At 41.1% G+C, this 26844-nt stretch overlaps 2 protein-coding genes across 4 annotated transcripts in view; one reads left to right on the top strand and one right to left on the bottom strand.

The window, feature by feature from the left end:
* Selenof (selenoprotein F) overlaps positions 1–19875 on the bottom strand; it is a 29784-nt gene extending 9909 nt beyond the window's left edge. The window contains exons 1-2 of one of the 2 annotated variants that reach the window (XM_006986112.4): positions 19505–19875; positions 9833–10000 (exon numbers count right to left, since the gene is read on the bottom strand). In XM_006986112.4, coding sequence (XP_006986174.2) covers positions 9833–10000; positions 19505–19579 — 243 coding nt within the window. In that variant the 5' untranslated portion in view covers positions 19580–19875. The remainder of the gene's footprint in view (positions 1–9832; positions 10001–19504) is intronic. The other variant, XM_016004718.3, reaches the window with a different exon arrangement.
* A 421-nt stretch (positions 19876–20296) lies between these two features.
* Positions 20297–26844, top strand: part of Hs2st1 (heparan sulfate 2-O-sulfotransferase 1) — a 165127-nt gene continuing 158579 nt past the window's right edge. The window contains exon 1 of one of the 2 annotated variants that reach the window (XM_016004719.3): positions 20297–20561. In XM_016004719.3, coding sequence (XP_015860205.1) covers positions 20438–20561 — 124 coding nt within the window. In that variant the 5' untranslated portion in view covers positions 20297–20437. The remainder of the gene's footprint in view (positions 20562–26844) is intronic. The other variant, XM_006986113.4, reaches the window with a different exon arrangement.

Here is a 26844-nt window from a genome sequence, read left to right as displayed (position 1 = left end):
GAATGTTTGAATAGTATGCTTAAAGAGTTGATGCTAATCTATTAAGCTCTTAAAGACTGCATCTACTTTCCATATTAAAGACAAGTGTAAAAACAAATATTTCCAGTTCAAATAAATAGCTACAAAGTAAACTTCAAAACTTTGTTGAACATAAATATGTATATAAACATATCTATTAATTAGCTCTGTGATCTTAGACAGGATGTCTACTTAGAGCTCAACTATGAAGTGAGAAATTACTAGTGTGATAGTGACCTATTATGAGGATATTACAGGAATCAATTTACTTAAAGTACTTTGAGATGAGGTCTCACTACACAGCCCTGGCTGGCTTAGAACTTGCTATGTAGACTAGGCTGGGTTTGAACTCAAATTCCCTTCCTCTGTGCCGCCATGCCTACCACTTAAAGTTCTTGGAGGAGTGCCTTCATATAGTAACAAGTTAACAAGTGCCATTACTGTAAGTGTCTATCTGTACCAGTCAGTGCTGTGCTACACAAAAGGCTGTGTGGGTAATGGTTACACTGGACCTGAACTATTGCCAAGCATTACTCATATTTAAAAACGCCTTTGAGAAGAACACTTTTATGTTACACTTAGAGTCATCTGCTTAAGATATTTACATTTTGTTCCCTTTGAAGAAATCAGTTTCTGTAGAGGCCACTTTAAGCAGCATGCAATGTCTTGAGTGATAACAGTGTCATGCAGTTAGTTTAGCTCCCTCTTCAGCCTTCTGTGTTTCACACAGTAGCAGCACGGTGTCTCTGACAGGTTAGCACTTAAGCCTGCCACCTAGACAATGCTGTTCAAGTGGACTTCTGAACCATGCTGAAGTTGCCTGTATTTCCTTATAAATTTAAAAGAATTGTTTGGGAGAGAGGAAGGGGAAACTGTGCTTGGGATGTAATATATGAGAGAAGAATTAAAAAAAAAAAAAGAATTATTTTGGTGCCCTCCTTTTCCAAATTAATAAAAATTATGTAATTTATTTAAAACCTTTTGTTTAGACCTTAGTTAAAGTAAAAACATGTAATATATTTTTCAAGACCACCAAATAAATGGTAGTCATAGTCTGTGGTAAACAAACAAAAAAAAAAAGATTTGATGATTTTAAATAAAAACTAGTAATGGAATTCTATTAGTTGTTCTTCTTAAACTGAAGGTCCAGCAGGGGGAGACCTTAAGAAGGTCATTCAAGTCTTTCATGTTTAAGTCATTCAATTTTTTACAGAAACTCTGTATAGCAGGAATTACTGTTGACATTTTCAAGATGACATCAAACAGTGCTGTGGTTTAGAACTTTGGCTCAGTAGTCAAACTGGGATGAATTAGGGTCTTGCACCTAAAAACCCTAGAACTTTGGGCAGGCCTCACTCTAATTTTTTTGTTTGTTAAACAGAGATCAAAGTACATGACAGGCTTCTTCTGAGGATTAAATCAACAGTGTAGTGAAAATACATCAGACACAACTCGTGTAAACACTCAAGGGAGAGTATACGTAATTACAACAGCACTGAAGAACGAGAGACAGAGGGGGGGAGGGAGAGAGAGAGCGAGAGATATGAAACTTCAATGTGTATTGTCTGTAAATATCAAGAGAGAATTTGTACATAACAGGGGAAATGAAATTAGTCCATTCATAAAAGCAGTGAAGCAGAAAGAACAGAGCATTCAACTACATTCATAAACATATTTACTATGCACAATATTAAAGTACAATGCAATAAAATAGCAGAAGATAAACATTATTAATTGCTTTTCAATTATCTGCAAAGATAACCAAGTGAAAATACAACCCTTTATCAAATACCTGAATTGCTGAGCTATGCTACAGATAAAGTCATGGGTAGGCTTCAGGGCTCTGGATATGAGGATTTAGTAGAGCTGTGAACCACAGCAAGAGATTCCAAATTCACACAAAAGGAATCTCATCTCAATCTACAGCTTTCTTTCAATAAATGAACAAATAAGCAAATAACACACGTTTAAACTGCACTCTACCAACGTGTTGAGGCTGGGGATGTAGATCAGGAGCAGAATGAGTGTGATTATGCAGAGATCTGGGTTTGGTCTCCAGCACAGGGAGGGAAAGAGACAAAAGGAAATAAAGGGGAAAGAAAAAGGACACAAAAAAGACAACCACAAAAGGACAAAAAACAAAACAAGAGCAACGCCCGCCTATCTCTGCCTCCTGAGTGCTGGGATTAAAGGTATACCTAAGACACCACTGCCCAGCTCTTTACTTATTTATTTATTTATTTATTTATTTATTTATTTATTTATTTATTTATCTGTCTATCTATTTTTGGCCAAATTATTCTTAAACCACTAATATCTGTTATCAAGTAGATTAAATAAGTAGCAAGGAAAATTAGACACTGGTTAGTTTGATTTTTTTTTGTAAGGCAATTATTTTTGTATTGTGATCATACATCTCCATTAGTTTTGTTAAAATGTCATTTATGGTTTAAAAAAATAGTTTTCACCTGATTTGCCATTTAGAAGAGTTTGAAAGGAATATTTTACTTTAAACTGACTTATATTTCAATTTTCAAAATCTGTTTGTTCTAAGAAAACTGAGGTTTGTGCTGAGGAGGGAGCTCATTGGTAGAGCCTGGCCATTCATTTGAGTTCCAGAGTTTTTTTTTTTTTTTCCTAATCAGGCCAGATGGTGGTGGTGCATACCTTTAATATCTGTACTCTGGAGGCAGAGGTGTGTGTGTGGGGTGTCTCTGTGAGTTTGAGGCCAGCCTGGTCTACACAGTGAGTTCCAGGACAGCCAGGGCTACACAGAGAAACTCTGGAAAGACCAAAACCAAAGAAAAATCAGAAAAACCCAGGGCTTGAGAGGAAGGTTTATGGTTAAGAACAAAAGGACCTGTGTTGGATGGCTACTGATCTCCTGTAACTCCAGCTTCAGGGGACCTGACACCCTCTTCTCACCTCTTTGGACAGTTACATACATTTGCATATGCCTATAGAGACATATACAAAGAAAGACAAACCTTCAAAAAAGAAAAATAACAAAGCAACACTGACTCCCCCTGCAATGGTCTCAAGTAAGTTTTCTAGCAGCACCACCCCCAAACCCTCAAAATCTTTCACACATGATCTAAGTGATGAAAATGATTAAATGTGCAAACTTATACTGTATTCTTTACTAAAGCACTGAACTCTGGGATTTGGTCTGATATAATTTACACACACATTCTGTTCTACATTGTAGAAGGTACTGAGGTCTTTGTGCTCACAGATAAGCACTAAGGGAACCTGGACAATTAAACACACAAGGCTGTTCCTTCAAAGGAATAACCTGCTATCTACCCAGAAGGCTGGGGGTGGACAGAGTTAATAGCCTAGTGACCCTGTGTGCTATCTGTGTGGTGGAGACCACACCAGATCCCCCCCCCCCTTATCTCAAGCTCATTTATCAGTTAATCTCTAGAATTTATCTTTATGGAAGGTGTCACATGTAGTAAATCTATAGAACCCATCTTTATGGAGGTGTTATACTTACTTTACAAAAAGTTTAAATGTAGTCACATCTGATCTCTATTTAGCTTACTTGTTCCTCAAGGAGATTTATGTGTGCTTTATTGTGCACACAGGAATGAGCTAATTATCACCAGGAAAGTTTTCACTGATTTGTGCTGTTTTCAAATATGCCTAAAATAAACTACTTGGGGTCAGATTCCCTAAGTTTGAACCAGCATTGGGTACTTGGTCATACTGAACTGAACTACCTTCTTGCTTCCTGCAGACTGTGACCCTGGTGGCCGTAGTGATCGCAGAGACCCCTGACACCATACCAAGGAGCAGCAAACACTAAAAGTTTTCATGTCACTGTTTTGTTATCACAATATAATCCTTCCTGCACCAACTGATAGAGCAGCTGGAAAGAGACTATGAGAACACTTTGCTGCAAATTTTTATCATTAGCAAATCTAATGATTCATGTTATAGCTATTTCCTGTACTCTGCCAACAGCAATCATTACTGTGGTATCTCCAGAGTCCTTCAAATTTTTACTTTTTCCTTGCTTGCTTAAACACCAAACACATACCTTCTAGAATATGCTACTAGTGTCTTATCACTGCCACAGCAAAGGTATCTGGCAAGCACCTGCAGATCAAGTACAGCTCTCAGCATCGTGTGAATATTCATTCCTTTTACCCTCACAGCAACCACAGGACAGGAAGGAGCCCATGGAGAGAAGGGGGTAGGCAACAAGATCAGATCCTTCAAGACACCAGTTGAACAGCAGAGGGCTGAGCCCAGCAACCTGGTGCCAGGACCAGGGTCTTGACCACTTCCCCAAACTCCTTCTAGAGTCAATCAAGATGGAACAAATTGCAAATGCACTTAAAACAACCTGGGTATTGTTGCATGTGAGTAATTTGGCTGGGCACAGTCTAGTTTCTAGAAGGCTCTCTGGTTTGCTGACAAGGGTGGCTTTCAGAGTAACACGGTGGAATGCAGGTGTTAACTGAAAGGAGCGAAGGTGATAGCCCGGGGAGCCAAATCCATTTTAAAGAAAGAAGGAGAAAACCCCACCAAACAAAGCACGTTTTAAAGCCCACAGACCCTCAGGCTTCTAAAGATGTGGGCAGGCCATCAAGGAGAATCTTAGAAAACAGTTCAGAAAAAAACAGGAATACTTGATTTGTGTTTAACCTCAGGAAAAATCCAAGAACATTTTACAAAATTATTTTTAATTAAATTATTTAATTAAAAAATTAAGTTAAATATAATTACTTTTAATCTGGTGCTCATGTTCACTTTCAAAACAATCTTGGCTAGAGTGGCAGTGCCTGTCTGTAATCCTGGTGCTCAGGAGGCTGAGGTGGTGGGACCAGGAGCTTAGGACAGCCGGGGCCAGAGTGAGACCCTCTCAACAAATAAGCACTATTGATTAAGGCTGATGGTCAGCAAACTGTGCTAGATAATTAACACATCTATTTTTGATACATCCTTAAAAATAAAACATAGAAATGAAAGATGTGTAGTTGTAGCAAACACTTACTACCAAAGGTTTGCAAGAGGGCAATTGCCACCATGGAACGAAGTTTCTGTTTCTTTTAAAACTTTTATTATTTTTCTGGCTATGTAAATGAAACACACAAATACAAAGCAGTAAGGTAAGGCTCTTTGCATTTTAACTTTTAGTATTCTTAAAGGTAAGGCACGACTATGCAGTTTAGGCTGGCCTCGAACTCAGCCCTCCTATCTCAGACTCCCACGTGCTGGAGTTTAAGGTCTGTGTTCTTAAAATAACTGGGAATAACTCCCAACCCACTGTATCCAATTCATTTCCAGTGAAAATGGCCTCATTCAAGTACAAAGACTTGTAAGTAAGTGTTCTAAAGGTCGGTGACTTAGAAATACACGATACAGCTAAGACTTCAAAGAGTTCAACTTATTGGCAGAATAAAGGGCAAGTATCTGCCAAGTACTCGAGGAACAGGGAGGAACAGCTAATCAGGGAAGGAGATGAGCTAAATCCTTTTAAAAGACAGCTTTAGGAAAAGTGGTTTACTGTAAAAAACGGAACGAGAACTTACCAGCGGGACTTCTTAATTAGTATCTCATTCTGCTCTTGTATATCCGTGGTTGGCCTCAATCTCACAGCAATCCTCCTGCCTCAGCCCTCTGAGCAGTACAATTACAGGTGCATACATATATATCTTTACTTGAGACAGCTCCATCTTTTGGTTTCAATACACTGTTCCACACAGCCACTGTGGCAGCTAATAGCTTCTTTCATTATTCCATAACTCTAGCTAATGCCTTAGAGTAAGTAGGGCTGGAGAGATGGCTCAGTGGTTCAGAGCACTACTGCCCTTCCAGGGGACCCAAGATTCCATTTCCAGCAGCCCTATGATGGCTAACAACTGAACTTAGCTTCAGTTCCAGGGGATCTGACACCTTCTTTTGCTTCCTCCGGTCATACATGTGGTACACAGACATACATGAACTTAGTAAGTCTTTATCTAAAATAGCCCAGTGATATGAATACAGAAGAATTATGTTTCTAGTGGAAGGTGTTGTAGGCGCCAAACTCACGAGTGGACATTAGTTACTGTGCTTTCCTGAGTCAAAGGAAGTTACTAGTGAAGCTAAAACCAACAGAACTAACATGTAAAGGTGAGGACAAAGGAGAGCAACGCCACATAATTTCTAGCTGACATCCCCAGCCCCGGCTACTGCTCAACTGTGGAGTCCAGGACTAAAAACCTCACTCCTGTCTTACCAGGCAGCTAAGACTACTGGCCAAGGAGGTTCAAATAAAACATCAATAGGAGATCTCTAGTCAGTGGGAAAGGGCAGATTTTTAATACCTTCCCTTTCACCTTAAGAGTCTCTATGTAAAGCTCAAGTCATTTGTGCTCTTAGTAAATACTAGTTGCACAAAACTCCACTGAAAACTTAACTTTTCTTTTAGTAGTTTACATTTTTTCTTTAAGCTACAAATTAGTATGTTTCCACAGTTAAGTTAATCTCCTGACCAGTGTTTGAAAACCATACTTGTAAGCTTTTAAAGCTACTTAAGACAGTAATAAAACGGCTTAACAAAATACTCATTCTAAATAATAGCTGAGAAAATTAGTAGGTCCTTTAGGATCAAAATGCATTGGAGTAGACCAAAGACAAAGAAAAATGCAGCCATAACTAATAAAATAAATTTCAAAGAATTTCAAGATTTTATATGCTTTCATGATTGTTTTTAAACAAAAAATTTTGACCATTACTGAAAACAATTGGCCTCATCTGTGGATAGATCAACACATAAAACTAAAAGAGCCAAAAGGAATGCTCTAGCAACATTTTAAACTATATTATAAAAGAAAGACGAACTAGCCAGATGTGGTGCACATCATCCTAACATTAGGGAGGAAGAAAAAGGAGGATGGTTATGAGTTCAAGGCCAGCTTGATCTATGTAGGGAGTATGATGGTCAATGTTACCTGTCAGCTTAGTAGGATGTAGACTCCTTAGGGAGACAGGCTTTTAATCATGCCTAGGGGACAGCTTTGATTACGTGTGGTTATGGGAGGTGAGACAATCCAGTCTATAAGTAGGTCGCATCATTCCATGGACTGGAGTGCAGTCCTGGACTGAATAAGAGCAAGAGAGTGAGCGGAGCGCTGTGGTTCATTGTTCTCCTCCTCCTGACTGGGGACACAAGGTGACCAGCCACTTCACACTCCTGCTGCCTTGACTCCCGTGCCGCCGTGAGTGGCTGTCACTGGCATGTGAGCCAACACAAGCCCTTTCTTCCTGAAGCTGCCTTTGTCAAGGTGTTTTGCCACCACAACAGGAAAAGCAACACAGGTATTTCATGCCGGTCAGAACACATAGCTAGACCCTACCTCAAAACAAACAACTAAAACATTTTGCAAATAAACAATCTTCTAGCAGAGCTAATGTTATGTGAAAATTTAAGTTTTGTTAAATGAATATCAAATTTAACAATGACTTAAAAGCTAAGTGCAGGCCTGAGTCGAATGAGACAGGAGCATTTATTCCACAAAGTGAGTTGCCTGCTTCCTGCGGCACTCGCTGCTCTCCACTGGACTGTGGAGCGAGTCTAAGGGGCTTGCTCACACACTGCTTTCCTGTCTCCAGTCATACTTCTAATACTTTTTGTCTGGTTTGTTTCTACTACGCCTATAAAAACCATCCCTTCATTGTATGAAAGGCGCTAGAAAATGTCCAATGGGAAATGTATCTTAGTGATTAGGGCTGGCAGCAAAGAAAGCATTAGACTCGGTACAAAGGCTCTTAGGACACAGACTACTTGTACTTGGCTATATTAAACACATTAGCCACAATTAGCAAATATTAACTGGCAGACTCTTTGCCTCTGGTATTGCTAAGCTGTAACAGCTGAAAACCGCCAAATACAACACATGGTTCAACTAGTAACAAAAAAAAACAGCGATATACTTAAATTTAGAGGAATGTGATCCAAATTTGGTTTCACAAAAACAGTATTAAAAATGGGTATTGTGAGGAGCACTGACAAAAAGCAATAGGTAGGGACAGCTCTTCTAGTACTATTTATATTTTAGGCATATTTATATCAATGGAAGGGCAGACTCTCTCAATTCACTCTCAATTACATAGGGGCTTGTGAGATAAACATTGTTAATGCAACTGCCCCTTCTTATCCCAGCTTTCTAAGTCTGGGGTATTTGAGCATCTTTTCCGGCTGGTAATGGCACAGCCAGGGGATGATGATGAGATGATTCACAGAGTCCTTCAGCAATCTGTCCCATGTGAGTATCTCACTAGAAAGGCAGAGGGGAGTCATGGCAAACCAGCTAAATCTGGTCTTAAACCTCTTTAAATCAAGTCAAGCTTTAAAAAACTTGTTGCTTAACTTTTTACATATATATGGACTACCTTCCTTGTATGGAATCTAAACACAGAACACACTGTGGGTTTAATCCAGCCAAGAAAGCAGAGAGCACGCTGGACTCTGTAGGTTCACTTGGGAACCTCAGGCCATCAGACTGAGGGATCAAGTGTTAAATCTGGCTATCACAAATATATTTTAATAACACGCTGCTTTGTTTTTCCTCTAAACTATAAATAAATATGTACTTAGTATTAGAAAAAAACTTTATCTAGTCACAAGAAAGCATTACTAAGCATCCCCGCCTCCCCCGCCCATACAGGGTTTCTCTGTGTAGCTTTGCGCCTGTCCTGGATCTCGTTCTGTAGACCAGGCTGGCCTTGAACTCACAAAGATCTGCCTGCCTCTCCCTGCCGAATGCTGGGATTAAAGGCATGCGCCACAACCGCCCAGCAAGAAAGCATTACTATTTGAAAGTTTTACAAATAGAAACACCTCCAGCAGTTCAGCAGGGGCAAGTGAAAGAGTAAGAAAAGGGAACTCAACAAAGAAACGGGAAACTGTTTTTTGAAATCCCACTAAGTCACTTCAGTACAACCTGTCGTGTGTTGGTGGGAGGATTGAAGACAGCCTTGTACATACTAGGTGAACACTGTTACTGAGCTACACCTCAGCCCCCCAGTCACTTTTATTTGGATATACAAACACTAAGGCACTTCACAACACGGAAGAAAAATCTGAAGGTGTTACTGAAAAACAAAGACCAAGCAAGTTCAAGCTAGGCATAGTGGTGCACACCTGTAATCTCAGCAGCAAGGGGGCTGAGGCAAGAGGGTAATGAGTTTAATTAAGTCCGTCTTGGGCTACATGGCACCATGGCAAGTTCTACAGTGAGACTGTCTTCAAACAGCCAACCCATCCACCCATCCAAACAAAACACCCTGACACTTACTTGAACAGTGGGTTCCAAACAACACATTCTGTGGGGCAGAGCTACTTACCCTGACTGACTTCTCAGATAGGAAACGTAAGGTTATGGGTCTCTGGAATTTCCAGTAATGGTATGTAAGTTGACCACATTTGTGCCCAACATTATACACTATGCTACCGTCTCAGATTTCTTTGTACAACTGGCTTATTATTACATAGAAACCAAAGTGGAATTAATTGGTCCTTGCTTTAATTTGGTCAGAGATAAGAAAGACTGGCTCACGATGGGACACAGGCGTGCTATGGTGATGCTGTGGTGTGTGTCCTGCCTTCCCCTGCCTTTGATGGACAGCCACAGTGGAATGGATCCTGGTATGGAAGCACACTTCTCCTTTGATTGATCTAGTAGACCAGGCAAGCAATTGACTGAGTTTTACTAAAATTTGTAAAGCCAGAAACTCCTGCTTAAACTGATTAAGTAATCTGTACTTTGTCTCTCTCAACTAGAGCATTGGAAGGAAGGGATACAACAGAAAACGGTACCTTTTTGGTTTCAAATTGAGCTTCTTCCTGGCAGCACCCTCTGCAAGCAGGATCCAGCTGAAGCAGGTTAAACTGTCCAAGAAGATCACAAGAGCTGCAGAGTAAGTTGCTGGAGAAACCCAACTCTCTGCATGCCTCTGACGAAAACTCAGCCCCAAGAGCAGACACCTGAAAATGAGAACAAGGAATAAAACACAGTTCCAGGTTTACATGAAACTTCCTAAAAGGAGAACACAGGGTTGTCAACATTGAACACAAGGGAGACAAGCTGCTGTTATGTTTCATCTGGAGACAAATTCTTAAGTACTTTTGAACTCTACAGCTTTATATATTTGGTGTATTGCTGTTACTTTGCTAAGTTTACAGGCATGCACCATACCACTGGATCTGACATCTTCTACTTCAGTGAAAATGTGGATTAACAAAAAATACAAAATATAACTTGAATGATATGCATGTTACACATCTCTTATTAATATCCAGTAGCTTATTAAAAAGGAATTTTCTTAGAAGGGAAAAATTCTTATTTCATTTTAAGGATTTAGTACCTATTTATATGGATTGATGGAAAAAGCATTAACTTATCTGCAAACACATCCCTACGGTGGGGTGGGTGACAGGAATGGGACCAGTGAAGCAGAGAAAGGAGACCCCCACAAACCAAACTTTTGGTTTGAGGAATCAGCTCCACCATTTACCAGATGTGCGATCCCGAGGAAGCTAGCTTAAACTTCAATTTCTGCACTGGTAAAGCAAGCAAACAATACTCTAAACAGATTGTGTTAGGAATTCAAGGTCTGAGTTCTATCCTGAGTACCATGAAAATACTATATTCACTGAATTGTTTTAAAATTTATTTTTATATGCATGCATTTGTGTTTCTGTGTGGATGCCTATTGTGGCTAGAAGGTAATTTCCTGGGGCTAGAGTTACAGATGTTGTGAGCTGCCAGATGTGGGTGCTGAGAACCACACTTGGGTCACTTGGGTTCTCTGGCAGAGTAGCGTGTGTCTTGGCCACTGGTGTGGTTTGAATGAGAAATGTCCGCTATAAACTTGGGTATTTGAAATTTGCCTAGTTGGTGGCAATTTCGGGGTGAGGTCGTATAGCCTTGCTGGAGGAAGTATGTCACTCAGGGCAGGCTCCAAGATCACAGCCTAGCCCTACTTCCAAGTTTGATCTCTCAGCTTCTTGCTCTGTCTGTCCACTACCATGCTGTCCCTGTCATTACAGACCCCAAAACCATAATTCAAAATACCTTTCTTCTGTAAGTTGCCTTTGTTATAGTATTTTATCACAGTGACAAAAAGTAACTAAGCCAACTGCTGAGCCATCTTTCCAGTCCCCTTTACTTTTTGAGACAGGTCCTCATTAAGTTGTACAGGCTGGTCTTGAACTCAGTCTGTAGCCCAGACAGGCTTTAAACTTGGCATCCTACTGAGTGGCTGGGTTTACAGTCTGGCCTATGCTCTTAGGTGTTGTTCCCTGCTTTTTGGGAGCCTGCAGTTTTACCCAGGGCTTCAAATACCATTTTACTGAATGCCCCCTTTTCCTGAGTTCAGACTTCCAAAGCCAATGGCTCACTTGATTTTCATTAGATGCTGCAAATTCAAAATTTCCTATGATGGAATCTATTTTTGTTTCTGCGGGGACCCACTCTCACTTTTACCACCAAGGTACTCTTGAGGGAGAAGTGAGAAATATTTAGATAGAAAGATAGAGAGGAGAGAAACAGATAGAAACACAGAATAGCTCAGGAGGGCCTGGATCCTTATCCACTGAACTCTTCTGTCTCTTCTAAAGGGCTTTTTAAAGGAATGCCAAGGGACAAGGCAAAAGACCTCCCCTTGCTAGATCAAAGGATACTGCACAACCAAGTGCAGACCCTTCCAAACACCTGGTAACCATGCGCATGGTCAAGAAATCCTCTAATGCAGCCCTGCTGGGTAAAGCAAGCTCAGATCTCACTAGGAAACCTCCGTGGGCCTCCACATGTTTCTGTAAGTCCAGCCCTCCAAATGCACTTGGCATCTTAGGAAAATGGCACTATGTGGGCCTCCACATGTTTCTGTAAGTCCAGCCCTCCAAATGCACTTGGCATCTTAGGAAAATGGCACTGCTTCCCCAGTCAACTGGTTTGCCGGGCCAAAGCCCTTTGGGTTCTTGAACCATTTCACAGCTAACAGTTTCACAGTTCCATTCCCTAAGGAGCTCTCAAATCTTTTACAATTTTTAAGAGACTTTGATTTGACAATTTTAAGAACATTTAAATTATTCCCCCAGAGCTGGAGTTCCTGGTGGTTGCTCCCAGTCAGACACCGGTGCTAGAAACTGAACTAGAGTCCTCAGTGAGAGCAGCACCTGCTCTAACTGCTGAGCCATTCTGCTAGTCCCCTGGCTTTTAAGGTTTTTCCTGCCTCTGTAGCTTACATTATTAGTCAGTTCCACCTCTCCTTACTCTGGTTCTTTCCCACTTTCCAGCTATGAATCCCTGTGGTCCTGAAGTGGAAAACTGGTCCTCACACCTCTGTTCATACTTTTCCCTATGTCTAAATGATTTTTACCATTTTTCACCTTGCTAATTTTGCCTGTTTCCAAGAACCTTATCAGTGCCAGCCTTCTAGGTGCCCTCTCTGTAAAATCCATGAGAAATATATGCTCAGCTGTAAAACAGATCTAGTCAAGACACTGTGTTATGTAGACCTGGGGTTTTCTGACTTGCTATCAACATGTGAGTGGTTCTGATGACAGGCATTAAGTTGTTTCTATTTCTAGCACCTATGCTAGCTCTTGTTTGTTAAACACATACTCCGGGAAAGACCACAGTTTCAAACAGGAGCAATGTCAGACTGACTGTATCTGGTTGATTTTCTACAACAAGGAAGGATCTGAAAGCTTCCAAGGGCTAGAGAGCAATTTTGCTTTGGTAGCAAAATAGTTTCTCTTATAAATACTCAAGTCAGCCAGCTACACAAAAGCAATCACAGACAATACAGACACGAGTGTTCCAATAAATGACAGGGCTGGCTGAAATCGGCACACCAGCTGTAGTCTGTCAGCCTTCTTTTAAACTAATCGGCAAGATTAAAACCCATTGACATTGCTCAGTGAAAACACTGCTAGTACATTCCCACAAAATGCTGACCATCGCATTGGTCTTCATCAGTCAATATTCTAACCAGACATAAGTATTTTACCTCTATAAACAGAGAATGTCCGTAATATTCAAAACTAATCAACTATCCCAACTAAGTGGAAGGGACCTATGAGTTTACTAGTGAGCTTTCTGTGGCCAATTTTCTAGTTTAGATACAAGACACTTACAACTTCCCACCAGTAAAGTGATCTGTAAAATCTTCTGTACAGGGTAACTTGAAATCAGGGACAACAACATGTCGGATTGGCAAGAGCTGCATCAATATGTACATATCATCCCACATGTTCTTACAACCTCACTGGCAGTCCTCCAACACAGAACGTGTGTGTGTGTGTGTGTGTGTGTGTGTGTGTGTGTGTGTGTGTGTGTGTGTGTGTGAGAGAGAGAGAGAGAGAGAGAGAGAGAGAGAGAGAGAGAGAGAGAGAGAGAGAGGTGTGTGTCTGTCTGCCTGCACCGACTACCCCCAAGCATCACCTTTGGAACTTAAGTCACCATGCTGCAAAAAAGTGTAAACTAGAGACACAGCACGGACAGATCAACCAAGACACCCAGCTGACATCATCAACTACTAAACATTCAAGTGAAGAGCCTTCAGATTTCAGACTCCAGCCTTTCAACTGTGGTCTGAGGGACCATGGAGCAGACGAGCTCCTGCTGTGCCAGTCTGAAAACTGATAACCCACTGAATTTGAAAGCAAAATAAACTGTTTTGCACCACTGGATTTACGCAAATTTGTTTTGCAGTCAGTAATTGAAATGTAATAAAAGCAAATTCACTTTGAAAACTGCAAACTGCTTAAGAACTTGCAGAAACTGGGGCTGGGAGATAGATGGGTTAGTGAGTAAAGTGCTTGCTGAACAAGTATGAGACCTGAGTTTGGGTCACGAGCATCCACCCAAAAAGCTAGGGGCTGCAAGGACATGTGTAACTACAGCACTGGATGGAGAGTGCAAAACCAGCTGGATCTCAGGACCTCACTGGGGTCTAGGGTAAATGAGGATGAGCTCTAGATTCAGTGAAAAACCTTTTTCCAAACATGTGGTGAAGAAATGATAGAAGACCCTCAACAGACATCAACTTTGGCTTCCATACGTATACAAGTGCATGGAGGAGGTATCCTCTTCCCACCATACACACACACACACACACACACACACACACACACACACACACACACACACAGCCCTTTCATCAATCTATACTCTCAGGAAACTCGTGGGTTTCTCATGTAATTCTGAACAGATTTCAAATTTGGCGACAAACAAATGGATGGGGTTAGAGAGAATGAATTTTAACGTAATGAATGCCAGAAGCATTGCCATTACTGGAAGTTCTTACAAACCACCAATATTTTGCTAAGTACTTTATAGTATCATTCCATTTAATATTAACTACACTTAGGAAGGAAACAGACATAGGACAGTAAGAAAGTCTGTCTAAGACTACACAAGAAAAAAGATTTTAATCCTGGGAAAGGAGGGACAGCTTGATTGGTAAAGTTCATGCCACATAAATGTGAGGACATGAGTTTGGTACCGAGGATGGATCGTTGGAACTTGCTGGTGATGTTATCTAGCCCAAACACTGAGCTCTTGGCTTATTAAAAGACCCTGTCTCAAAAAGAGGGTGAGCACTAGACAACAATGGTTTCTGCAAGCACATGCAAGCACACACACACACACACACACACACACACACACACACACACACACACACACACACAGTCTAATCCTAGCGTGCCTTTAAAATTTCTGTAATGGTCTGAATGTATGGGAGCTCTTATGAGTTGACTCATGCAGTTCTTGTGTGGGGAGGCTGCTATCTGCAGTTTTTTCTCTTTCTCCACTAGTACAGTTGGGGGCACTCATCAAATGTGGCTGTCTGGTTTTGTTCTGTGCAACCTCCAGAATTGTGCACCAAAATAAGGCTCTTTATAAATTAGTTGGTCTCAGGCATTGCTAACAGATAACTGACTAGGACAACTCCTGGCCTAGCTTACTGTGTGGAATTCATGATGCATCATTGCTGGACAGATAGTAACAAGAAAAATAATGACAACTGTAATTGTGTCATCCATTGCTCACAAGATACATGAAGAAGAGACACTACACTGTCCAGATGGGTGATGACAATGTTTTGGAATCAAGGATGCACAGCTCATTCTATTCTATCACTAATGAAGACTGAGGATGTATATGATCTGAACAAAGGACCACACACTAGTTATGAGGAGCTTTATTAAGGAGCTCCTTTTGGCCCCACTAAAATGTCCTGTTCTAATCTTTAAACATACTCAGAATGTATTTCCAGGTTAAGTCGTTTGCTGTTAGCCCAGCTATGTTAAGTATGCACTGTAACTAGCACTAAGATTACAGCTACTTAGAGGTGCAGACACTAAAACAATTCTTAACCTTGACTAGTGTAAGGACTCAGGTCTAAGTTGAAGTCTCCACTTCAAGGTGACAAGAAGTTCAAGTTTACTGTTTTCTTCCTTCAAGGGGTTCCAAAGCTTTGATTCTCACCGTGACAAGTGCCCACCTGGCTTGGACTTTTCCCTTTTTGATAAATCCTTCTTTCTGTATTTCCAATAAATACACCCTTTTTCATTGTCAAGGTTTTTGTTTCTTATAAACATTAGTGAGCATCACTACAGAGAGTCATGACATTTGAGTTTAGCAAAGGTGACCTGTCTGGCCTTAATCAGGATTCTGGGCAGGCATTTTACTTTGGGAATTGATTATGGTTCATCACCACTCCGCAGAAGATGCAGCCATGTTACTACTGATAGGAAGAGGCAGTGAGAACTGGGAGGTCATCTGCACTTCTGGAAGTGAACAAACATGAGATAATGAAAACTAGAGGAAAATGGTCCCTGGATTCTTTCTGGCGATTATTCTGGGAGGAGAAATGGAGGGAGAGACACACATGCACGGCTATGATCTATTAAGAACATAGGGTAAGCATTAACATGGGGTATAAGCTAGTATGAGAGAATATGAGAGGGAGAAATTACTTATGACTCTTTAAGTTTTGCCTTTTGGTTCTTCTGAGACAGTCTTGCTAGTAGCCTAGGCTGGATTGGAACTTGCTGTATATAGCCCAGGTTAGTCTCAAATGTCTGATCCTCTCATTTCAGCCTCCTGCATGCTGTGATTACAAGCAAGAGATCAGACTACAGGAGGCATCAGCATGCCTGGCTTTGACTTTCTAAGTCTGGAAAGGAGATGAAGTTAAGCACTGCATTCTAGTTAATCACTTCACAGAGAACGACAGAAGAAAATAAGAATGAGACTAAATTAATCTGCTTTAGATTATAATTACTAAAAATTAACATTTGAAAACGTATTTCTCTGAATTTCCTTTTAAGCTAAATAGCATAGTATAATGGGGGGGGAGAGATAGTGAGATTGAGATTGATTGATTTTGATTATAAAAGATGGCTTGTGGAATCACCTAAATGGAATGATATAGTTGTGACTAATGATCTATGGTTTTATTTAAAGATTATTATATTAAGATAGTGTGCACTTGTGGCTCTCATTAACAAAAGAATAGAATGAAGCTGACGCCTGTCATTAAAAGGTTTCAGTCTAGTATATACTTAGTATCAAAAGTCATGTAATTACCAGGGAAGTTGTTGAATGTGAACTAAGTTAGAATCTAACATCTGGACTTGAATTAACACTTGCCTCTGCACCATCAGTTGTCAATGAGTCAACTGGACATCAGTCCAGTTGAGACTGCGGTGACAAGAGCTATAGGAAGCTAACTGGAATACGAGGTTGATAATAACTTACAAGTAGATGTCATCTGTCCTTGCTATCAGACCTTAGCCTGTACATCCCCTAGTTCACTCAGGAAATATGTCACTTAGACCTCAAGGTATTGCATCCCTCTCTATGTATGTCAGTAGAGACAAAAGATAATCAGGAACTGGCCCTTGTTTAAGGCAAAATTCAGTCATCTCAGTGGGAAAATGCCATATTTCAAAGTTTGTCAGACAGAAGACAAACAGAAGTCTGAAAGGTACCTAAGAGGTCAAGTAGTAATTGCCACTGACACAAAGAATGGCTCTTGGCCTAGTTTGGGGGCAGAGAGATTGATTTCCTGGAGGAAGTAATTTCTTAGTTGAAAACTGAAGGGTGGCAAGATGGCTCACTGGGTAAAGGTGCTTGCTGCCAAGCCTAAGGACTGGAGTTCGATTCCTAAATCAAACTTCTGACTCACACGAAGGAAGGAGGGTTAAATGGTAAGTAGAAGACAATCCTGTTTTTATGGGCATAGGAGAGCGCTTCTAAGGGAGAACCAACTACATAAATTTGCTGGAGCAATATCCCCAGCTCTTCTCATCCTTTTCTTCTTCAAGTAGAATAAGCAAACACTGGGAAATAAGCCTGTAGACAACCGACCAACTTGCTAAGAAACACTTAAAGACAAACTATCTTAAAAGCAAGTGGGAGTTTTAAGTACAACAGGTTTAAATTTCAGACATGTTACTCTAGATCAGTGGTTCTCACCCTGTGGGTCATCATGACCCCTTTGAGGGTCGAATGACCCCTGAGAAAGGTATTTACATTACAGTTCATAACAGTAGCAAAATTATAGTTAAGAAGTAGCAATGAAATGGTTTTGTGGTTGGGGGTCACCACAACACGAGGAACTGTATTAAAGGGTTGCAGCATTAAGAAGGTTAAGGACCACTGCTCTAGATGTACTGGGTGCAATTAGAAAGAAATTAGATGTGGAAACCAGTTAATGAAGCTCTTACAGTAATTCCAGGTATGCGGATATACTGACCTGAATTACCTGTGGCAACAAAATTAAGTGATTGGCTTGGAAATTTTTAAGGTCTTAATGACTAATTTGATCCAAAGAGTGAAAATACAGAGAATTTAATGGAACATATTTTTGGCTTGGGCAATTATGAAGTTGGTAAAGGCAAATTTTTACTTAGATTCTCAATACAAAAAGAGGCAGTTTAAAGAAAAACCAGGAGGCTATTACTTCTTAGGAGAAAAGTCTTGGGGTGACTGAAAGGTTAACAAGTATTAACTGGTTTTCAGTTAATATTTAGAAAGTAAAAATTAGTAAGGCTTGGCAATTGCCAAGATGTGAAGTGCATAAAGTTTGGAAGGAGTCAGGAACGGCATTTGAATTTTGCGTTAGATGTGATGGGTGACCACTGCGGCACACAATCAGGCATAAACTCTTCCTCTTCTGGTCTCGGTATGAGCATTTCTTTGCGATGCAATTCTGTCACTTCTCTCATAGGCGGGAGTCTATTTACCTGTGGCCTTCTCTTCAGCTTCTCTTTGACAAGTCTAATGTGATGGAGTTGGGATGTTGAGACAGTGGGAGGATCTTGCTTTCTATTTTCAGCCTTTGTCTCCCAGGAGGGAGATGTGATTTCCATGGCAAGGTCTTAAGAGGCACTGTAAGCTTTTGCTCTTTTGGAGTGTTGTCCTGAGCTGTCTGTGAAAAGTGAGTTAGTCCATTCTAGTGGGGGATGAGAGGTTAAAAGCAGCTAACGGCACCGATTATGAATTATGGTAGCTTTAGATTTTTAGTTAACTGACTAGCTCAAATCAGTGCACACATGAGGGAGCTGCTTCACCAACCTAAAGGGTGGTTAAAATGTTTAAGACATTGATTTTGGGTTTTTCTTGGGGCGGTCCGTACTTAGAAAGCCATGGTCTATTGAAATTTAGAAAGTAGTATAGAAAGTAGTTTGAACTTGTAGTTGTGCTAAGAAACCACTAATCTCTAAAGTCTACAAAGTTTAGACGGATGTTTCCCTACGAGTTAGGGCCTAAGTAATTTCTTAAGTACCAGGTGTCTGAATAACAACATTGTATTGCAATGTGAGAAGTCAAGAACCTACCAGTTGGACAAAGTAACAAAAGTAGAGACAATGTTTACAAATTACTTTCTTTGTATGAAAAAGTATAAGTATTTATAGACTTATGGTATATTAACTTTCTAAATCTTGGACAAATCTCTTAAATACCCTAAGTAGAAGACATGTAAACAAGGATGCAAACTTCCATAAAGGAGTTTACCGATATATACTTGTTTCATAAGCAGCTAAGTAAGTCAAAATTAGGTTTTCTCCTTTAAGAGATTCAGAATCCATGCATTTTTGTTAATGAAGAAAAAGGCTTGTCTGGACCAAAACCACGAAGATGTCCCTTTAAGGTTTGGGAGTCTTGTCGTAAGCAATGGGAGTTTCATTCATTTCTGTCCCATTAAAAGAAACTTCCCTCCTTTCTACGCATTACTGACTTTATGTACCCACTGCGTTCTTGAAAAAATCGATTTGAGCTGCCTGAAGTGAGAAGACCATCGCCTCTAGAGCTCCAGCCGGAATTCTATCTGCCACGTCTCATTCCGGATGGAAGCGGCCACTAAGGAAGTCCGTTCCAAGGGCGGTCCCCGGCGTGGCCGCGGGTTTGACCTTTCTCATCCGAGCCCTCCGACGGGCCCTGAGGCATCCACAGAGGCGACCCACACTCACCGCTTGAAATGCAGTCACTAGCAGCAAGCGCAGCCCCAGAGCGGGCCGCAGCCACCCAGCCTGCCGGGCCGCCATCCCTGCGGTCCCCCGTCAATCTTCAGGGGCTTGAGGACCCCTGGACCGGGGACGTCCACTGCAATGCCTGATGCGAAGCCTGCCGCGAGAGGCCACTGCCACGAGTCTGTTATCCTACAGAGGCGAATATTAGTTAGGCGACCAAAGGAACAGAAAAGTGATCGATTATTAGAAAGTCGTCAGGTTCTTTCAGAGATTAAAATCAGGCACTTTCTGAAACTCCCCACACCGGTACTTCTCATTCACGACAGTATGTCGGATCTCTACGAAGCCCCAGAGCCTCCATTACTAGCCCCGCCTCCCTCTCTGAATTTACCCAATCAAATACCGCCTTGCTTGAGTCCTCTGTCAAGGAACCCAACCGTAGATCGAATCAAAAGGGCGCTAAGCGGCCGCTCTTCGGACCAATGAACGCCACCGTACGGGAGGATGGGGGTGGAGCCTCTGGTTGCCGGGCAGCGTGCGTCAAGGCGTGCGCGTGGTGGCCGAGGGGGAGGGGAGGGGGCGGGCCGAGGGCGGCGCAGCCGCAGCCGCAGCGGTGCAAGAGGAGCGCGCGGCCGCGAGCGACCGAGGGAGGGAAGGGAGGAAGCGAGGGAAGAGGGCGTGCGGCCGCGGGGTCCCGAAGCCAGGCGGCAGCGGCAGGAGGGCGCCAGGGCCGTCGGGTGGGCTGAGGAGAAGCGTGCACCGGGCGGCCGGCGCTGGCTCCTGCGGGCGGGAGACCGGAGCGGAGGAGGGGGTCGCTGCGGCTCGGCAGTCCGCGCAGCTCCCGGGTCGGGGTCTCCTCCCGGCGCCTCGGTCGCCCGCGGGGCCCCGCTCCCCGCCCCCCGCGGTATGTCTTGATCTCGAGCAGCGGGTTTCATGGGGCTCCTCAGGATTATGATGCCGCCCAAGTTGCAGCTGCTGGCGGTGGTGGCCTTCGCGGTGGCGATGCTCTTCTTGGAGAACCAGATCCAGAAGCTGGAGGAGTCCCGGGCGAAGCTAGGTGAGGCAGCCGAGCGGTGCTCCGGGCCCGGGCTGGCGGGTGGGCATTGCCGGCTATAGCAAGTGGGCGTCCGCAGGGGTCTCGGGGAGTCCCGAGAGCTGGGACCCAGGCACGTCGAGCTCCCGCCACCAGGGAGTGACGAGCTGCACCCGCGGGGTCTCCGGCCGGAGGGCTGCCCCGTCGGCCCTCCACGGAGAGAGGGGACCGAAGTCTGCATGGAGCTGGTTGCTGCTTGGAGGACACGAACGTTCATCCTCTGGTCCCTTCCAGTCGTTCTGGAAAGCCCCAGCTACATGCAGCGATGGGGACTGGAATTTGAATTAGGGGCACCTGGGCACAGGGTCGTTTGGGGGTGGTGGTCGTGGGGAGGTTCATCGAGGGAGATGGGCAGAAATGGACGGAGTCTCCGGGAATGATGGGGAGTAAATGCAGCTCACTGTAGCGAGTGGCATGCCTGAGCCGAGGGCAGCAAGGGACCTTAGAACTGACACTGTGGGTAGGCTGGCCATGTGGGACAGCGGAACAGATGAAAAGCTCTGACGGTACCGCTATGAGAAGTCTGGGGGACTGAAGTTCTTGATGAGTGACGCTGAACTGCCTGATGATTTGGGCTTCAGAGTAAGGTCGTAAGTGTAGGTGATTGCATGTACAAGCGTTGAAGGTTCGGAATTACGGTATTTACCTGGGAAAAGGAATCGACTGGGGAAAGCTAACCATATGGGTATCTTAAAGCGTTTCTGTCAGTGCTGGAATGGGTAAAGACGCCTGAAACAGTAAACTGGAGTGTGAAGTTGTGCAACAGCAGACGAAAGCGCGGATAGACGGTGCTTCCGGATAGTGGAGAACTTTGGTATTTGGAAGTGCTGTGGAAACAAGGAGACTTAATGACTGACGCGTTTTGATTTAAAAATGTACATGGCACTTAAAAATCAGCTCGGGTTGTAATTTGAATATGGGAAACGGTTCTTACATACACTTTTCACCTAGCCAGCTTCTTAAATACTATTTAAAGTTACTCCAAGGAACAGCTAGATGTAACTGGGGGTGCTCATTAATTTTTTTAAAAAGCACCAGAAAATAATTAAATTTTAGATATAGTCGCTATTTCCAAGTTTTGGTAGATCTTACAAAAGCCTTGAACACATTTTAAAGAATAGTGTTATCAAAGAATGTTAAATGCATTTGATTTATGTACAGCTACGTTTAAAGAGGAGCCAAAGCTGCTAGAGTGAAATGTGAAGACCAATTGAATTTATTTACTGTAATTTAAAAAGATTTTGTATGCTAAAAGTTACTCACTTTAAATGTTGAAGGTTAAACCATCTGATCCCTTTGCTTTTCATACGGCTCCGTCTCCACAGCATTTACAGTCATAGTCTGCTTCATTCATAACCCGATTTTACAGGAAGAGAGTGACTCATCTTAGAAGTTAGTTAAAAACCAGGATTTGTATTTATTCTTTTTTGTGTTGTTATTTGGAATTCTCTAGATGTAATTTCTTAGAAACACTGCAGATTTTCCTCCTTGCCTACCTTTTTTTTTTCCTGCAGTGTTTGAAAGTTGTTTCTGTACGCCACCTGAATGATTTTAAAAGCAAACTTCTATACGCCAACGGAATGATGTAGAATGCCACAGGTAGAATAATGTGCTTCCTTGTGATTTTCATTTAAGACAAAAAAAATCCTTTGCCAGGAATAATAAGCGTGCGTCAAAATAAATAGCTATACGGGAAACAGCAAATATCTACCAGAATAATCCAGGGCTGACCATGGGGGTCAGGCCTGTAATTCCAGCACTCTAAAAGCTGATGCCAGAGGATGGTAGGTTCAAGACCAGGATGTGCTGCTACATAGCCCTAACCTGTCTTTAAAAAAAAAAAAAAAAAAAAAAAACAGCTCTCAAATGTAAAAACACCAAAGTATCTGGAGATACAGGCAGGACAGAGAAGATGTATATACCTTTATGTCAGTTCATTAATCTTCTGATTAGATTTTTTTTCTAAATATTTTTATTTCTAAAAGACACAGGTTCTGTGAGTTGTCCAGGGTCCAGGCCTCCGTTGTTTTTCCTTCCAAAGCCTTGAGTAACTGTAGATGCCCTTCACCCGGCCTCCTTCCCACTCCCACCCTTTCAAAAATAAGTCTTGTTTAAGAGGCAGTACTGAAAGAGCCAGTGTCCATATTCTGACTCCTCAGGAAAGAAAAAGGGTCAGGCAGTCACTAGGTAACTTCCGTCTGTGATATTCTTATTTAGTCTTCCAAGAACCCTAGAGATACCCATTTTTCAGATACAGAATAATCCTTAAAGTATATAATTTGCCCAAGACTGTATCGCTAGTGGCAGAATCAGAATTGGAACTCAGGTATGTTTGATTCCTAATTGAGGACTCCTGTAATTACACCAGGCAATTTCAGACTTTCTACTGACATTATACTACAATTGAGCTGTTTGAATAGCATTTATAAATTGTATTATCAATGCATGTATTGCTGAGAATGAATATCATTCTGAGAAAACTCAATTTCTGACACAAAGGAATTGGTTTAATGTCTTGCCCCTTGTTTATATCCATGTAATGAGCATAATTATATTACTCAATGAAATGGACTGAAATAGCTTGTTTCTGCTATTGAAAAAGAAAATCTTTGGTTGTTTGCTGTAATTGTAAAACTGCAACATTAAAAAGCATTTTTAGTTTGGCACAGGAAAGCTAATGAACATTTTGCCCTTAAAAGTAGTTTTTGTTGTTTATTTTTGTTGTTGTAGAAGATTTCAAAGGATTGTAATGTCTGTTAATGACTGTAATGTGACTTGGTTAAAGTCAACAATATCCTGATGGTGAGGGCTCCAGTAAAGCAATAGGTGTATTCAAAAATACAGTGTATTCATTGGCCTCTTGGGAAATTACCTAAATAGAAACTCCTAAAGCTCCCAGTATTATAGTTTTCTACTTTATAGGTTTTTTTTCTTTAAAGCAAATATTCCTACAGTTTATTGTTATATATTACCCTATAGCTTGTTTTTTATTTAATATTATAGATCTCTTTCTATGTCAGTACATCTAAATCTCACACATTCTAATGGCTGTATAATATTCCAAATTATGAATGTATCCTAAATTATTATATCAGTATTAAGTAGTCATTGTGTCTCTGCAACCTCCCCCACTTCTAAGGCTTTTTTTCTTGTTATTATAAACAACGTTGAAAGCATCTTTATGTGCCTCTCTTTACCTATTAATGTCATTTTTTCACTAGGGGATGTCTGGGTCAAAGGATACATATTACTTGCCATTTTTTACCCCCAAAGGTTACAGTTACCTATATTGCCTATATTGCTAGAATTCTCGTGCTTGGGTTTAAATTTTGCCACTCTGAGGTTGTGAAATGATATGTTGTGAAATTAACTCACATTTTTAAAATTTTTTGTTAAAAATCTTTACATTGTTGATTGCATTTTTTTTTTAAATGGACAAATGATTTTTTTTTTAAAATTTATTATGTATACAGCATGTATGACTGCAGGCCAGAAGATGGCACCAGATCTCATTACAGATGGTTGTGAGCCACCATGTGGGTGCTAGGAATTGAACTCAGGACCTCTAGAAGAGCAGTCAGTGCTCTTAACCTCTGAGCCATCTCTCCAGCCCCTATTGATTGCTTCTTAATTGTTAGTTCTTGTTCATTGGATAATTTGCTACTTTTTTGTTATTTGGGTTTTTAAATATTAAGGTAAGTAATTTGTCAGTTCTTATATCTGCTTTTCTCTAAGGCTGCATTTGTCTCTCAGCTGTGGTGTATTTTGCTTATACAGACAGGTTAATTTTACACAAATTTTATCAATGTAGGCAAGTAGTTTTCAGGTTAAGACTTTCTTGAATCAAGATGGTGTATATTGTCTATACTTAAGTAGAATAGTTTATAGTTTTTATTTTTCATTTACCCTTTAAGCCATTTATTTATGTGCAGAGATTTATTATGTCTTTTGATGAATAACCACATATGGCAAATCATCTGCTTTTTCCCCTGTAAATCATGTTATTCATGTGCTAAAGTTTTGTGTTCTCTTAGCTCAGTAGGTTTTGTACTCTAGTCTTTTTCGCTAACATGAAGTTCTTTAGTTTGAATTTAGTAAAACTGTCTACATAGCTCTCATCAGATTTATAAAGGATGATATGATTCCCTATACTGGTTAAAAAATAAAATCACAAATACTTAATACAGTTTGAGCAGCTCTAGTCAGAACTTTGGAAAACTGTGTGCTTCCAGGTCATACTCTTGAGTGCTTATATGCTGCTGCCAATAAACACACATTGTGGGTTACTTTCCAAAAGCAGCACACTGGAAACTTAAGATCAGCTTCAGGCTGTCACTTCAGGTACATATGAAACAGTAATGAAGACTTGGGTTCCATCTCTAAGATACCCCTGTAAACATTCCCAAGTCTGAGAATAGCCCGACATTTGAAATGTGGTTTGGATTTGTGTTTCAACCTGTAGCTATTCCATGGTAAATGAAGTGAGTGTATTCTTCATAATAATGCATTGCTGTGGGATATTTGTACACCATGTGAGGGTGTAATGCTGTGATTGATGTAATAATCTGAACACCAGTAGCTAAGCAGGAGTATAGGCAGGACTTCTGGGCAGAGAAAGAGGAGGAGGAATCTAGGAGTGAGAGAGAGACTTAAGGAGACATGGAGGACGCAGGAAGGGTGGTATGTTGGTGTTGCTATTTTACTCTTTTTTGAGGGGCCCACCACCCAGCTCCCAAATAAATCATACCAGGTGGTTTATCCTTAATTATGAATGCCCAGCCTTAGCTTGGCTTAGTTTCTAACCAGCTTTTTTTTTTTTTTTTTTTTTTTTTTTTTTTTTTTTTTTTTAAAAAAAACTTATCCTTTTGTCTCTTGGCTTTTCCTGTTCTCTTACTTCTGTAAATCTTACTCCGAGGCTTGCTGTGTAACTGGGTGACTGGCCTCTGGTATCCTCCTCCTCTGACTGCTAACTCCTCCATCTCTTCTCTGCAGTTTTCTCCTTCTATATATCATCTCTGCCTGCCAGCCTCGCCTATTCTTTCTCCTGCCTTACCATTGGCCATTCAGTTCTTTATTAGACCATCAGGTGTTTTAGACAGGCACAGTAACATAGGTTCGCAGAGTTAAACAAATGCAACATAAACATAAGTAATACACCTTAAAATAATATTTTATTACAGTGGTATATGACAGACCGTAGATTTATAGAAATGGGTTGATTTAAGTTATAAGAGCTAGTTAAAGACAAGCCTAAGCTAAAGGCCAGGCTTTCCTAATTAATAAGTTTCTGTGTCATTATTTGGGAGTTGGCTGGCAGGACAGAGAAAGACTCACTACAATGTATGTCAACATTTGATTCATTGGTTACATCTACAGGATGTTATGAAGAACTTTCTCTGGGAAGTTATACTTGCAAATTTTGTTCCAAAAAGTGCATACCTGATTTTTTGACAAGTTGTGCTCAGGAAGGTTGTAGACTGTATACTTAATTTTCTAATGTAAATGTGCAAGGTTAGGGAATTCAAATAAAAACTAACTTAGCAATGACTCCAAACTGTAGGTATTAGAATTTGCTATTTATGAAAACAAAGCTGGGACTCTCAAGAGTGTACCTGTCACTGTTGAATGAAACAGTATACTGAAGGCTGCTGTTCTTACACAGGCATTAGAATTATGTACTTAATTATCTATGTCCATAGGGCCTAAGCATTTTAAATAATGTGTGTCAGCCATGTGCTTATGAAACCACTGTGAGTTTATGATTGTTAGGGTGTATTCATTTAAATGAGGAACGTAGTTCCATATAGATTATGCAGTAGTCTCCATTGGTGAAAATTGTTAACCATTATTTTCTCAAAACTCTACCAAAGAACTAATTCTAGGGCCAAGGTTGAGACTGCTCTTTGGAATTGGCGGTTTTTGACAAATGCTTGTAAGCATGTAGATACCACCTGTAGGAAAATGGAACAGCAAGCTACTGTCCAGAGTACTTTGGGTTAAGGGGAAAACAGGACATTCTAGAAATGCTGGTTGGTATCGGTATCGCTTACTGAATGTTGAATAGAATGGCCAGTGCCATAGAGGCATCACTTGAAGTAGTTGATCTCAATTAGGATAATTCCAGGATGTCTATTTCTCATCCTATTAAGCTTTCTAGTAGTTTTTGTTGTTTTGTTTTTAGCATTTAGTAAAATTGAGGTGAATATTTAAACACTGTTCTCCTGAAAGACCACTTCAGAAGAGCGTA

This window comes from Peromyscus maniculatus, chromosome 6 (assembly GCF_049852395.1).
Source record: "Peromyscus maniculatus bairdii isolate BWxNUB_F1_BW_parent chromosome 6, HU_Pman_BW_mat_3.1, whole genome shotgun sequence".
Classification (NCBI taxonomy): domain Eukaryota; kingdom Metazoa; phylum Chordata; class Mammalia; order Rodentia; family Cricetidae; genus Peromyscus; species Peromyscus maniculatus.
This window is presented reverse-complemented; position numbering and strand designations above follow the sequence as displayed.